A 16,759-nucleotide genomic window follows, 5' to 3' on the forward strand; every position below is an offset into this window, starting at 1 on the left:
AACAAAAACAAACAACTACTTGATCAATTTGCATGATTTTTGGAATATAACATTTTCATTCCGCGACGTACAATTTTTTTTAATTTTTGTTTTTTAATTAGGTTAAATTTTGAACAAAACTATTTTTTTTTATTATTTGTCGTACTTACCGTAAATACTGAAGAAGCAATTATGTCTTTTATAATTGTTGATATTTCTTGTTTATGAAGTTTATTGTCTTCCAGAAGTTGAAAGACTAAACTTTCGTTCTGTGTTGAAGATACGTTTTGACACCTTTGGAAGCGGGTGATTTCTGTTTGCATTTTCTCTTCTACCAAGCTGCATTACAATTATAAATAAAAACAATCAATAAATAAAAAAATAAAAAACTCTTACAAGGAAAACACTGAAAGTAGCCAGAAAAACGGTAAAAAATTGACATCTAATATCTAGGGCTGTGACAAGAGAATGTTCTTATCATTGTTTTGATTCTCGAGTATATATCTGACACAGTTAGACACAGTTAATTAATCGAGAACCACATCACTCTATCTAAAATCATATATGGATATCAACGGATATATACTCGAGAGTCAAAATAATGAAAAAAAATATTCTCGTGTCATAGCCCTACTAATATCAAACTACTTGTAAGGTCATCAAAGCTTGTTTTCCATAATGCTTTTATCTATGTACTTAAAAAAAATACACGCTAAAATACACTTAGTTCTGTGATTGAGTTATGCTTAAAAATTATTTTGTGTTAACTATTCTAATTAGCCATAATTTTTAATGAACTGAAGAAATCATCCGCCATCTTTAAGTTATTTATGTATTTCACTTGCCTTTATAAATCTATGTTGATTACATCACTCTCTAATATTTCTTAGTGTCTCTGTAATCATTTGGAGAAAGAAGCTTGATTTTAGATGCATTAAAATTAACCAGCCATCTCTTTCTGTCCCCATTGCGCCACGTACACAAGATCGGAGGAGAGAGAGAATAAGAGAGAACTTGGTCATTTGAAGTGTTGCCATAGACGGTAGTGCCGTCAGCATAAATGTCTACGAATATCATAGGATGTGATTTGTAAGATCATTGGTGTAGATCAGGAAGAGAGGATGGACCCTTTAATACTGTGAGCTTCTGATTTCTGCCCATCAACCACTACTCTTATGAACCTATCAGAGAGAAACGATTTAATGACTGAAAAGACATTTCCAGTCCGCAATATATTGTAGTATACATTGCACTGTAGAGAACCTACTGTTGATTTTATAAAATTATTTTTATATATAATGGTTTGAACCACAGTTTAAAATGCAAAAGTCAATCATTATACTTCAATTGTGCTCTACACATTCACTTCGAACGCGTCCCTGTCATATCAAAGAACCTGCTGTTGATTTAAATGCCGATTCTTTCGGCTTGTGCTGTAATAAAATTTCTCAAATGCACTGGTGGTGTTAGGCTGTATAAGGAGTTAACTTTGGTCAAAATCGCCTGTTCCCTCTTTCATCGGATTATTTCGATTATCGATACTTATTGATGATATTCCGATACAAAACCTATATAAAAACACTACCAGGTACATAAAGTTAATAAAAATCGGCCCAGCCGTTTTCGAGTCCATAGCGAATGAACTTACAGACACACAGACAATTTTCCTTTTATATAAAAGTAGAGATAGATAGAAATTATTTAGCTGACAACGACAATTAGTTTTAGAGCGAAGAAAATGTCATTTTGCCGTTATTAACATTGACTCAGACAAAGAGTAATTATTTTAAAAGGAATATTACAATTAACAGTAACTAATACAGATTAATAAAGTATCGTAAAATCTATATATCTATAAAAGTGAGAACGTGTGTGTGTGTGTGTGTGTGTGTGTGTGTGTGTGTGTGTGTGTGTGTGTGTGTGTGTGTGTAAGGATAATTCTCAATTTATATACTCAACGAATTTCTGATCTACAGACTTGCAATTTGGTATATAGGATATTCGGACATGTGGAATTTAATGTTCGTAGTATGCTATCACCTTCCATACCTCTTTTTAATAAATAGGATCTCCCGATCACTGAAGACGCAAAGTAAAAAAAAAAAAATTAAATAAAAATAAATGATGACGCTTTTGGGCTGTATGTGAGACTAAAATACACCTTCTTGGTCTTCTGGCTAGAATCCAAGGGTAGCATATGTTCTATCTAAAGATGGTATAATAATATCGTGAGGTTTCCGTTCGCGCCGAGCATTTATACAATGGAAATATGCCAAAGACTCCTATAAGGATATTGGAGATAAACCGTAATAACTACATATATTCTGACACTGCATGTGCCAGACTACTTAAATAAATACTTTTACAGTTTTAACAAAAGGGCTAGATTAATATCGCGGAGTCTCTATTCAAGCCGAACGTGCGTATAACGCAATATATGACATGTAAAAAATACCGCTGTGTAATTTCCAAAGGTCCCTCTAGTTATAAATAAATATTTGAAGAGATTAAAACTTGAAGCATAAAACCTTTTACTAAAATGACTAGATGCGGCATTAAATAACCCACAAAAGGTCGATATGTCGTAAAAAAGCAATCAAATCAAACCCCATTAACTGTTAGTATAAAAACTTTTACAAAATTAATGGATTTGATATTAAATAATCTGAAAAGTGTTGATATGCCGTAAAACAAAACAACCAAATCAAACCAATTTTTTGATACTTTGTTATCATTTTTTCGACCAAGAGTTAGATTACGTCATTTTTGTCACCAATTTTTTTTTTGTTTTGCTTCTTAGGTAATTCAAAAAAATTAAATTTGAATCCAAACTTAAATTTGATGAAAAATTTAAATTGGAAAAAAAAGAAAAGAAAAGAAACCGCCGCAAGAAAAATATTACTTACTTGTCAAGTTGAAAATTTAGCTTTGAATAATTCTTGAAAAAAGGTGTGTCGATAAATTTGTACCAGGGAAAAGAAAATAAACTTTCAATTAAAAGTTTATTAACGAGTTTGAGAACGCTGAGATATCGGATTCCGTTTTGTGTCCGATTTAAATGCGTCCAGTTCTCGTCAAAATTGTCTCCGAAACAAGCCGAGGTAATCACTGAAACAAGAAATTAAATGATATTTAATTGGCAATTCAACGTGAGTTTCATTTTTTTTTTTTTTGTCAAAATGCCGATGTGTAACAACTAAATACTAAACTTTCAAAAGTTGAATTTTAGAGGTATTCCTGTCTGTTTTAACCGATATCACATTTAAAACTGTTTTTATTTTGTTTTATTTTATTTATTTTTTTTTTTTAGATATTAATACCTTTATTTTCCATTACATTCTCTAGTTGTTTTCTAGTGGCCACCATTTTGGTTTTAACTTAAGACAATGCAAACCGAGACGAACATGGCCATTTAAATTAAAACCAATATGGCGATCGTGAAATCATGACAGAAAACATCGATTATAAAAGCCTTAATAGCATGAAAACTAGGCGACAATTTTAAATGCGATATTCATTAAAAACACCCGAATACCTGTAGAAATAAACTTTTGAAAGGTGACTATTTAGTTGGTACAAATCGACATTTTAATCGTTTATTATTATTATTATTATTATTATTATTATTATTATTATTATTATTATTATTATTATTATTATTATTTTCAATAAACTTTTTGTCATCAATCTACTAAATGATTTCGCTGCACGACTTAATTTCTATTGTAACAATTGTTTGTGCGTTATTAAATGTGAATGTAAACAAATATTTTACAACTCTCTCGGAGTTCTCACACGAGTTCTGACCAATGATCGCTCACTGGTAATAACAGGTGATTTTTTTTTCCTGGAATCTGAGTGACAACAAGTCTTCCCTGATTTCCAGTTCGCTACGCTTCTTTTAGTAAATCATTAAACAGCACTTTGCGTTTTCGTATAATATTTCAAATACTATATATATATATATATATATATATATATATATATATATATATATATATATATATAGCACGAACGATAGAATCAAAGACGAATGCTTAATTAGCATATAAGTTTTTTTTAAACAGTCTATAATCAAATACTGTTTGGTGTTATTTATTTGTAATTTTAATGTCCTACCTTCTGTATGCATGCGATGGTTTCGTCGATATCAACAGTAATTCAATAAAATGATTTAATAAAAAAAAGGACTACTTAAACCTTTTCACATGTAAAAACATGAACGGCAAGAACCCGTATAGCTACCACCAGTTTCATTTCTGCTTATGAGTGTTTCAAACGAAACGAAACTTCCTTGAACAGAGTTTATTTCCAAGCACTCCCAATTGATAGTGATAGTGATTGGTGATTAATCTGATGTCTATAAGGTACACAATATCAACTTTAGCCATTTTAAAATAAATTGTTCCCAAATCAAATTCTGCCGTCCACTTGACTAAAGCAATACAATTTTAAATAAATACATTTCAAAAAGCGGCATTCGATTTTATTGAGTTGAAAAAATATTTAGCTGGCAATTATTGTAAAATAGCGCGAACGGCTACATGTAAATACTCAGTCGTTAGCGAAATGACATCACGGTAATGAAAAAGAAGACGATGAAAAGAAGAGGAAGAACACGTGTGAGAAGACGATCATGTGAGAGACACCACAGCCGTAACGAGAAATTACACATGGTGGGAGAATGAGGAAATAAATGCAGCTGTTAAAAAAACAAAAAACAATATAAAAAATAAAAATAAAACAAGGAGCTATTTCTTGTTTGCGACTGAAACTACAACGTGTTGGATCTACGTGTTGTAGGTAAGGTTACATTATTTTTACAGTAAGAAGAAAGAGAATATTTGTGGTTTAAAATAATTAAACTGTTACAATTTTAAAATAAATCTATACAAGAATATGCGAAGAACGTACGTTATCGCCTTTCGCACATTCAAAAATGTGAGATCGTCCGATCACCATAGAAAATAGAAATATTCTATCAAGAAATTGGTAATCATTTCTGTACTTGCAAACCACCACGAAAAAAATGTTTGTTATTTCTAAAATTGACAACTTTCAGAATCGTTAATAAAACATACAATGTGAGACACGTGTTGATATCAACCGCATCGGCTTAATCAACGGCCCAATTTTTTCTGCATGGAGCCATTCAATGACATTTCTGTTTCTGACGCACGTCCATGACAGGGGTTGCTTTTAGAAAGTCTCACACTGCCAATATCTGAAACAGAACAATGAAACCTTCAGGTCATGAATGCATAAGTTCAGTCATCATAACAATGCATTTTACAATCCCTTCTGATCCATTGGACGAAATAATAGGAGACATTACTTTTGAAACGCCCTTCGTATTTACATCTGATCAAGTATTAGTTTTCACTAGCATGACCCCTGGCAATAACACAGCTATAGCCTTTATTTGCTGTTATGCATACGATATTTACAGTCTATGAACGCTCAGCAGGAAGCTCGCAATATTTATTGTCTCGACTTTTTTCAAACTTATCTAACGTTAGGGTTTGTGTTCCTTGCATAGAAGCGCTGGTTGTGTTTGATTAAAATAAATACGTATTATATACGTTTGAAGCCAAAAACAACGTATTATTACAAAATAAACAGAGATTTATAAATATTTTTTGAAGTTAAACTTCATCTTCAGTATGTCTCTCCTTCTTTTTTTTTGCCATGTTGTTGTTGGAGCATACTGATATTATGCTCCGACAACAGCATGACAAAAAAAAAAAAAGAAGGAAATACATACTGAAGATGAAGATTAGTTTCGAAATATATTTATGAATTTTAATATAAATTTCAAACAAAATAAATCTCTCTTTATTTTGTAATAATGCGCTGTTTTGGCTTCAAACGTATCTAATACGTATTTATTTTATACTTATCTAAGTATCTTTCAAGTTTAATGATTAATGTTAGGGCTCTCAGAATATATCTGTTTATGGGGGGTGTATCTCTAAAACCCTTGTAGTATATTTAAATTCTATGGACGTTGAGTGCGAACGCAGATCCTACGATATTATTGTATTATCTTTGCCCGAAAGCCATGAAAATGCATTTTAATTCGACTTCCACAACGACTTCAGATAAAAGTAAAATATGTTTTACATTGCATTTTTACGATCTTTTTAAAAGGGGTGAATGGTGATAACGTACGAATTGCCCTAACAATGATAACATTTTTGTTGTTTAAAATAACAAATTTCTTCGTCTCACTGTGTTAAAGATTTTTTCATCCATTTTGTCACATGTAATTTAATAACTCTTATCGTTTTTCTAACAGATTTAATAATGCTGATCAAACCTTCGAAATAAAATAGTTAACATCAACATTTTGATGCAAATCAATAAACGACAAACGTTAAAAAGTCGTGACCAGAGAAGAACGCAAGAAAAAAAAAAATTCAGTATTAACAACAAATGTTTTTATGTCTTTTTATATGAAAATCGTTTACATTTCAAATGCATTTAGTGCTATGCATGAAAATTGTCAACAGCGAATAAGCTAAACTAAAACAAAATGGCGACCAAATTTTACCTGATATCGTGTTTATCTAAATACGAAACATTCTTTTCTCAATAAAATAACTCATAGAGGATAAAAACAAACGAATCATATTTTTTTTTAGAATTTTCGTACATTTCGATAGCAAAAAAAGTGTTATGTTTCGGAATTTTTGATATGAAGATTGTTAAGTTGTTTTATCTGGATTATTCGGATTAATATTCTTATGTTGTGTGTTATTCTCAGAACATTTCGGCCGACGTAACCTTCGACCGTCTTCAGGTACGTCTTATCGAACTCTTAAAATTTTATGTTGAACCTTTGAATCTGAACTGAATTTAAAATTTAATCGACGTTCGGTCAATCATAACCAAGTACAAATCTCAAGTAATTCGAAATTATATTCTTAGTATTACTTTTACTTAGGTTTTATAGAAATATTTTCTTATTCCTAGACATATACTTACTTATTCGAGTATTAGTGTTTGCAGGAGGAGATAATCCATGCTTTACTTAATCAAGTAGTAATGATCGCAGCGGGGGACAACTCATTCTTCACTTATTCAAGTATTAGTATTGATCGCAGTGCTTAACAACTCATTCTTTATTTATTATAGGAATATATTCTTCTAACAAAACATATTTTAGTAGTAGTGATCAAAGCGGAGACAATTCATGATTATTTATTCAAGTAGTAGTGATTGCAGGGGGGACAACTCATGCTTAACTTGTATTATTGATTTAAATGGAATATGACATTAGTTATTATTATCAAATTACCTTCGAGAGTATATCTTTCCAAAATGGTATTCATATCACATACTATTCCTTCGTTGTCTTTATTTTTCTCCAGCAGTTCCAGTAATTCGTCCGTCACTTTCAAATGTTTTAAAAACCATCCGCGTGTGTGCTTTCGTTTGAATAGTTTCTGTTGGACGGTACTGCGGATGTGTTTCCAATAACTTCCCTCGCTGAAGAGAAAAGATAACGTTTGCATTGCGGTATAAAAAAAATGTTAAAGTTTCATTATAATTTTAATGACAAATTCTTCAAGATTGGAATAATTTACCACACAATTCCTGAAATCAATGAAAGAAATTTGAAGTCTTGATTTCTTCACTTTTATTGGTCATTGAAATTAGAAAGACATGCAAGATCTTGGTTACGCGATATCGAAGAATACATCCTTATTGCTTAATATTCTATGAATTCTTGGATTATTTCCTTATCTCTAGATTTGCACTTATTTCATATTTTTATAAGGAAGTTACCACTTATCAAGGCCCAAAGGTCACTCGAGGATAAGGGTAAATGATTGTAAGGTGGTCACTGAGACGATAGCTTATTGATCGTTGGTGATGGAAGTTGGGTAGAATAAATAAACAATAAATAAACAGTTACTACTACTACTACTACTACTACTACTACTACTAATAATAATAATAATGATAATAATAATAATAATAATATTAATAAATAAATAAATAAACAAATAAACTAGTATAAATTAAAACGAAAGCAAACATATCTGAACAATTTCAGATTCTATCACAAAGATAACTCTTCCTTCCAAAAACGAATAAAGAAAGAGGTGAACTAGTGGTCAAGTGAACCTCTGCCTGATAAACATGCAGCTATAACTGAGTGTGTGAATAACAATGAATCTGATTGGCTGACTAGCAAACTTAATATAACGAGAATATATAAAAGCACAAAGTAACATCGACTCCATGCAATAGTCTGACGAATCCTCACGAGCATGAAACGCGGAAAATTCTGTGTGGCTTAATTGCCATATATATTTTCAAAGTTTACTACATAGTTCTGCTAACACATTGAGCATCGTTGAAATACTGAAAATAGATACATAATTTTTTTTGTAGATACATGAATATATATATATATATATATATATATATATATATATATATATATATATATATATATAACAAATGACAAAAGTCTGTATTCCAAATTTCATGATGTTGACCATCTTGCAATTTATTCCTTTGATTACGTTGACATTTACCATTCTTGACAGCAACTGTCTCGTAGCGTAAAATTATTTATTTAATTATTATATCAATCAATGAATCTATTTTTCTCTTAATTGTCAGAAGAAATAGCAACTATCAATCCACCAAAAGTAAATAAAACGCATTTAGGCATGATTACAAAATCTGAAAATTGGAAGAGAAGTTGCAATTACTTTTTATTTTATCTTTTATTACGCCATTTTGAATTTTATTTTACTTTTTATTACACCATTGAATTTTAAATCCAAAATGGCGCAATAAAGATAAAATGAAAGGTAATTAAAACTTCTCTTACAATTTTTGGATTTTATAATCATGCCTAAATGCATTTTCTTTTCTGGTCTGTTCAGGAAAAATAGATTCATTGATTGATATAATAATTAAATAAATGATTTTGCGCTACGAAACAGTTGCTAAGAATTGTAAATGTCAATGTAATTAAAGGAATAAATTGTAAGATGGCTAACCTCATGAAATTTGGAATATAGACGTTTGTCATTTGTTTGTTATATACTCTGTAATTACATTAAGTTTCATAAATTAAGGATTGGTATATAAAAAAGGTGAAATATAATTGGAAAAAATCATATTTCAAAAGAAATATATATATATATATATATATATATATATATATATATATATATATATATATATATATATAATATAAAGCTGAACGTCTGTGTGTCACGAATAGGCTCCTATATGGTTGACTATTATAGAAAACTGATCGCATATAATGATAGAAGATGTATCGAGACACAGGAATAAGTATGTTTGATCTGGCATAATGATGATTCATTAAAATTGTGGGGTCTGCGTACGCGCGTGGTCTACAAAGTATGGAAATAAAACATTTAAAAATTAAAAAAAAAACGTTTACAAGTGTTTTTGATATAGATGTACATAATAATACTTTGATAAGTATGTTTTAACTTAAATAGGGATGGTATAATAAAATTGTGGGGTCTGCGTTCGCGCCTGGTCTCCATAGAATGGAAATAGGCACAAACTTTAATAAAGACGTTTCATATCTATCTGCGTAAGTATACTTTGATAATTATGTTTCAGTTTGAAGAAATATGGTATAATAAAATTATGGGGTGTTCGTTCGCACCTAACCTCCATAGAATGGAAATATGTCACAAAGTTTAACAAGGTCTTTTAATATAGATCCACAGAATATCGCGATAAGTGTTTCAGTGTGAACAGGTATGGTATAATAAATTATGGGGTTTATCTATTTTATTTTTACTTTCATCATATTTTGCTTTGGTTTTGATACCCCCAAATTCGAAGCTATCTCTTTACAACCCTTCCTTTTCATAACCTATCATGCTTTCATAAATCAGAGTCCATTTTCTGTAGGCTGTTTTTGAACCCAGTCAACGACGGGTACATTTGCTAGTATATATATATATATATATATATATATATATATATATATATATATATATATATATATATATATATATAAGTATAATTAAATAATAAATATTCATTTTAATCTACAGACACTAGTCACGAAGCCACGTTTTGCTCCATTTGCCGAACCTCTACCTCAAAGCCACCAAACAATTGCCATGGGAATTAAGAACAATTAAACGCCGAATTCGAGCGAGTATAAACGATAATCTAGAATGTTCGCACGAGCGAAAGTCGTGAACTTTGCTTAGTTATAATTCTGCAGACAGTGCCCATCCTTAAGTATTCTTAAATGGGCCTTGATAATTATAATTTAATAATTATTCATTTTAATCTATAGACACTAGTGTGTAATGTTTACGCAATCATTAGTTTAGGGTAACAATACCTGCCAGCCATGAGATGCGAACCCAACCACGAAGCCACCTTTTGTTCTATTTGTCAAGCTTCTAACTAAATATTGCATGACTAGTATTTGCAATTTGATGATTGATATTTGTAACTAATTTATTGTGAGTCTTGTATATGATCAAATTTGAAAGTATATGTATATATGTGCATGTGTGTATATGATCTTCTGGATTATATAAATGTACTTACGACGTGGATAGGCCGTGTAGATTATTGTTGTATTTTGCATTAAACCTACAAATCAAGGGGAAAATCCCTCGAACAGGATGCGGTCCATCGTTTCGATAAACCTTTTCGAAATCCTCAGGTTTGTATAAATGGACGATCTTGATTCCGCCGGGCAGAGTTTCGACGACGATATCGCCGTAGCGTTCTTGGAGATAATCAATCAACTTCCACGATTGTTTCGTTGGATCTGAAGAAAGATCGAACAAAATAAAGAGTATTAAATTGTAAAAAAATATAAATAAATTTAAAAAACACCGTTCCCTCGAAAACAAACAAATTTGGGTGCTAATATTGAAGTTCAATGCAAAACTATCTAACCAAAAACATTGTATATTACTTTTCTATTGAAATTCTTTGAGATGAGTAATTTGTATATTTCTTTATTTGCGGACTGTTATCCTCATCCTTATAGTTGGTGTTGCTTCAACATGTTTCGATTAACTGTTCTAGGCTGACAATATATGATTAAACAATGATTACCGATCTTTCTGTCTTCTTCCATCCAACTGGTCAGTAATTTGGAGTTCAATTGAATATCTTTAGTTCTGAGTCGACTTAATGATTTTTGAAATTGTAAATAAAAAGCTTTGATTTTAGGCGACAATCCCTCGGTCTTGAAGGATCGCCGAGGAGCATATAAAAGAACGCACAACTAAATGAGTATGAATAACAGCTTGTGAACTTCAATGTTTCTCTAATGTTGTCTGCACGAATCCCACAAGGTTGAAAAGCAACATTAAGATTAGTAAGTAGTGTATGATTACTTCATTTAATCACATCAATTTATACACGAAGATATCATTGTATGCGTAAATTTTTTGTATTTACTCCAACAGTGCTCAATACATAGGGAGAGCTAGGTAGTAAGTTATGAAAATATGTATGCCAATTGAGCTACACAGAGTATTCCACGTTTCATTCTCGTGAGAATTTGTCAGGCTTACCTGACGAATTCTCACGAGAATGAAACGCGGAATATTCTGTGTAGCTTAATAGCCATACACACTTTAGAACTTACTATATATATATATATATATATATATATATATATATATATATATATATATACACACACACACACACACACACACACACACACATATATATGATTAGTTTTTTTTGAAAAAGAAATCCAGCAGAGTGCTCAAGTAAAAGGAAAATCCAAATTGTAAGAGCGTATTTATATTTTGTGTACAGAAAGTTGTTAGATGAGACAAATCATTGGTACCGTCGGTTTCAAGCCCGATAATAAGGTATCCTTATCAAGCTCTCTTCAGCCAATATTCGTCTCTCCTCGTATGGGGAGTATGATATATATATATATATATATATATATATATATATATATATATATATATATATATATATATATATATATAATTTAAAGGAGATTAGAATAATAGTCTAAGGAGCTAAGTGTATTTTAATGTAATAGTGAAATTACTAGTTTAATTAAAATACAGGAAATGCTCGTTGTAATTTAGATATATAATAAGCTCGATAGTTACATGTCCTAGAGCTAATTCAATATTAAGTAATGTGATTTATAATTTAAAAATTTTAAAAATTTTTAAAATTTAAAAATCAAAATTTAATTAAATTAAAAATCAGTTTCATAAGAAGGAACAACAACAAAGTCAATTATCTGTACGATCGTTTCGGAAATCCGTGCTTTTTATTTGTGGTATACATGAAGTCACGTAGAACAATTATACATAGTTTTTTTGGTAAGCACGGTCTCCTCATCAGCAAATTTAGGAGGATTTCTATTGAATTGAAAAGACACCAAAAATAAACCTAGCATTAAAAGTAAGGCAGATGAATCTGAAAAATTGAAGTAAAAGGTTTGGATTTAAAATTTATAAGAAAATTAATAAGAAAATTGGTATAGGTTAGAGATAGAAATGAGTAGAAAAAAAAAATATTTTTTTGAATTTACATAATAAATTAGATTTAAAAATATATAGATATATAATTACCTTTTGGTTTTTCTTTTTTTGAAATCAGGAACTGTATTTAAAGTAGTCATTTAGATGTTTGCTATAGCTTTTTATTTTATTGAATGATGAATTTTAAAAGGGCGACGCTCGTGCAGTAAATTGTTTCCGTTAGCGTATTTTGATTTAAAGACGCTACAGTTAATATTTATAGAGAGAGAGTATTTTTTTTTCCAAGTTTTTTATATATATCATACTCCCCATAGGAATTGCTCTCCAAAGTATGACCGATTTTTCTTCTAGAAAAAGGATAAAGATTTGATTAGCTTATCAAATCGTGTCACTAATGACTTCTTCTTATGACGTAATATTCTGACATGTAACACTTAAACACTTGTAGACATGATTGGACAGATCTAACATAAGATACGCCCATCTAACCTATGTGCCTTGCGTTGGAAATACTAATTCAAACTTAAACATAACAGGCCAACCAAATTGTTAATAAGACAAAACATAACAGACCGACAGCAAGCAGAACTTATGCTAAAGAGACGTCAAAGGATACCTGTAATGCCACCATTCACCTGTGTGTGGAGAATTATTGCTACATTTGGGTTGATGCATTTTGTACTAGCCTTTTTGTTTACTGGGTAAAGTGCAAGATTAAATTTCTAACCTTAAATGCCCTGCATTTTCTGACAAGCTCCGGCCACTGTCGCATCACCACAGTGTTGCTTCCCTGAGTTCGTTTTAAAAGTACTTATTTAACAGGTACTCTGATGAATATACTGCACTTATATCCCTTCACTAATATAAATACTGGCAGCAAAATCCCACCTCCTCATCGTGGAGATTCACTGATGATGAAAAAATGTTTTACTTTTGTCTTACCGCCTGTTTTTTTTTTTACCGTATCAATATGCAAGAATTTAAATGTAAAATAAACAAACATCGTTCTGCCCCCCCCAACCATGCTGTTCCTATAGATATAGGCACCGCCAAAACTGGGCGGGGGCCAGGTCAGTACTTTTTGACAGACCGTCTTTTTAAAAATCTACCAAAAATCAGGTAATTATCCGATCAATACGAAATTTTCAGCGATTATTAGGAGAAGAATGAACTTTATAACAGTGTACTTATTTTTCATAAACGATATTTATATATATATATATTTTTTTTTGATTACAAAACCCCCCTTGTTTTGAAGTGGGAACAAATATGCTTAAAATAATCATCTGAAACTGAACACAAGATATTGTGTTGTTGTAAGGGACAGAATTATAGATTAAAAAAAAAAAATTGTTTGCATACCTTATTTTGACGTCTGAATATTAGAACTTCGATTGTGTTTAATTATCCCACTTTTGAGTTTTGAAGTGTGAAATTCGGTGAATATGTTAAGTAAAATAATTAATTTAAGTTAAGCAAAACAAAAAAAAAATTTTTTTAATATTTATACGAAAAAAGCCATTTTAAAATTTTTGATAAATAAATTAACAATTTTTTTTTAGCGAGCCGAATAATGCATGACCATTATTAAACAGGGCATGTTTTGAATAATCGATACAAAAAAAAATTCGATAAATATTGTGCCCTTTGTGTTAAAAATATCATTATTTTTTCGATCCCGTTTGAAAACGTTTGGCGCCTTTCGACTACGGTGGACCAAACGCGCTGAAATAATTTTTTTTTTATTCTGCTTTAAATTGCCCCCCTCCCATTTTGGGGAGCCTGGCCCCCACACACATACACATTAAAAACTAAACTCATACAAATGGTCACCCATCTGGTACTGGCCAGCCTCAGCTTAATAATACATTGAAATTTTCGTCACTGAAAAATAAGTTTTTTTGGCCTGTTTGGTCTTCCATAGTTTTCTTCTTATCAAACGCAAACGTAAACAGTTGCGATCTAGACTCTAGATCGACGCGAAATATCTGGTTAGCTATATGAATAAGTGGAATTATTTGAAATTCAGGTACTTATATTATAATATTTTTGCATATTCTCTTAGAAAATCATCCTAAATCTTAGTTAGACAATAAATAAATAAATTAATTATTTCAAAAACTTTTTTTTTAAATATTTATGTACGTTTTTTGTGCAAGACAAAAAATGTCAATTGTTAACTTTTTGGGAAAATTTGACATTTAAAATTTAATTAAAAATAGTAGAAAAAGTTTTACATTATTCTGTTTTCTATATGATAAAATTCAGGGTTTTATCTTTCTGGAAAAAAAAAGTTACTCAGAAATAATGGATTTTAATAAATGTAATTTCGTTTTAAAAAACAACAACTTGATTTTGCGGCCATTTTTGGCGGTGCCTATATAAATACCAACCTTATCATAGTAGCCCATTCTGTTTCAGTAGTAATAAGCCCTTGGGGGGGGGGGTGAACACAAATTTATATGAAAACAGGATGCTCCCTTTCAATCTGGATGTGTGACAAAAAAGCTACGACCAATTGAAGCTTGATAAACTGACTACTCAAGCGGACCTACTGACTACATTTCAAAATATAAGTTAAAGCAAAGAAAAACAACAAAAAAAGAATGAGTAATGTCATGGGCGTTACCTACCTACGCTGTACTTCATGTAAATCCAACTGGATCCGATGATCGGCAGCTTTCTGGGTCCTGGGATGTTTGTTGTGTACGTTTCGGCTTCGTCCTTTGCGAAAGCATCGAACAAGCAGGTGATTCTTTTGGTCCGGAGAGCCAAGTTGGAAGGTATTGACGAGGATGTGCCCTTGCATAAGCGATGGTAGCACGTGACGAGGGTGGAAAGGAAAAATGGTTGATTCGCACCACGGAACGAAGACATCTTATCGACGATTATTTCCAGAAAGCAGGAAGAAAAAGGGTCTGTAATGACAACAGGATAAATATCACTTTGTGTGTGTGTGTGTGTGTGTGTGTGTGTGTGTGTGTGTGCTCGCGCGTGCGTGTGTGTTCATTTCCTATCGACTCGGAAACGGCTCGGCTGATTTTTTCTGAAATTTCAAACAAATGTTCTTTATGTGTCTAGCAGTGTTCTTAGAGAGGTTTTGTATCGGACTCCCCCTAATAACAATAAAAAATCGATATCGATAATAAAAAAAAAAAAAAATCCGATTAAAGAAGGAACAGTCAGATTTTGACCAAAGTTAACATTCTGATGCGACTTAACATCATATCTTATTTCTCCCCAGCACGATACAACTTTATGCTTGAAAGACACTGAATCTGCTAACAGCGGATACTATAACGAACTTTGAGGAATTCTACAGGAGTAATATTTGGATCACCGAACACCCCAGCATCCTCACCGATGAAGTATCATTTTTAAGGATTTATCTCATGAGGAAACCCGCTCCATACTCGACCCTTGTTTTAATACTTGTAGACGTTTTTCTACTGAAATTCTAGAAGATTGCCATATCTACCATTTTACACCTGAGACTCTTCACTGTTTTTATAGTCTGTATCTTCACTGTTTTTATAGTCTGTATCTTCATGTTTTTATAGTCTGTATCTTCATGTTTTTATAGTCTGTATCTTCATGTTTTTATAGTCTGTATCTTCATGTTTTATAGTCTGTATCTTCATGTTTTTATAGTCTGTATCTTCATGTTTTATAGTCTGTATCTTCATGTTTTATAGTTTGTATCTTCATGTTTTATAGTCTGTATCTTCACTGTTTTTATAGTCTGTATCTTAATGTTTTTATAGTCTGTATCTTCATGTTTTTATAGTCTGTATCTTCATGTTTTTATAGTCTGTATCTTCACTGTTTTTATTGTCTGTATCCTCATGTTTTTATAGTCTGTATCTTCACTGTTTTTATAGTCTGTATCTTCATGTTTTTATAGTCTGTATCTTCATGTTTTTATAGTCTGTATCTTCACTGTTTTATAGTCTGTATCTTCACTGTTTTATAGTCTGTATCTTCATGTTTTTATAGTCTGTATCTTCATGTTTTTATAGTCTGTATCTTCACTGTTTTATAGTCTGTATCTTCACTGTTTTTATAGTCTGTATCTTCATGTTTTTATAGTCTGTATCTTCATGTTTTTATAGTCTGTATCTTCATGTTTTTATAGTCTGTATCTTCATATTTTTTCTATTTCATTCAAGTGTATTCATTTACTTAAGCTACCGAACTTTTATTTTCTTCCAATATTTTTTCACCTTTTCTCAATCCTATTTGCTTTATTATATCTCTGTGCCTGAAACCTCCCC

The 16,759-nt window shown here is 31.0% G+C and overlaps 1 protein-coding gene across 2 annotated transcripts in view; it reads right to left on the reverse strand.

The window, feature by feature from the left end:
• Positions 1-16,759, reverse strand: part of LOC145284941 (putative cytochrome P450 12a5, mitochondrial) — a 95,993-nt gene that overhangs the window by 26,482 nt on the left and 52,752 nt on the right. For both annotated transcript variants that reach the window (XM_080134037.1, XM_080134038.1), the window contains exons 2-6: positions 15,119-15,403; positions 10,558-10,783; positions 7,280-7,470; positions 2,886-3,087; positions 150-318 (exon numbers count right to left, since the gene is read on the reverse strand). In XM_080134037.1, the coding sequence (XP_079990163.1) occupies positions 150-318; positions 2,886-3,087; positions 7,280-7,470; positions 10,558-10,783; positions 15,119-15,362 (1,032 nt within the window). In that variant the 5' untranslated portion in view covers positions 15,363-15,403. The remainder of the gene's footprint in view (positions 1-149; positions 319-2,885; positions 3,088-7,279; positions 7,471-10,557; positions 10,784-15,118; positions 15,404-16,759) is intronic.

The sequence above is a fragment of the Euprymna scolopes genome, chromosome 9 (genome assembly GCF_053919585.1).
Source record: "Euprymna scolopes isolate OS-2025 chromosome 9, ASM5391958v1, whole genome shotgun sequence".
NCBI classification, from domain to species: domain Eukaryota; kingdom Metazoa; phylum Mollusca; class Cephalopoda; order Sepiida; family Sepiolidae; genus Euprymna; species Euprymna scolopes.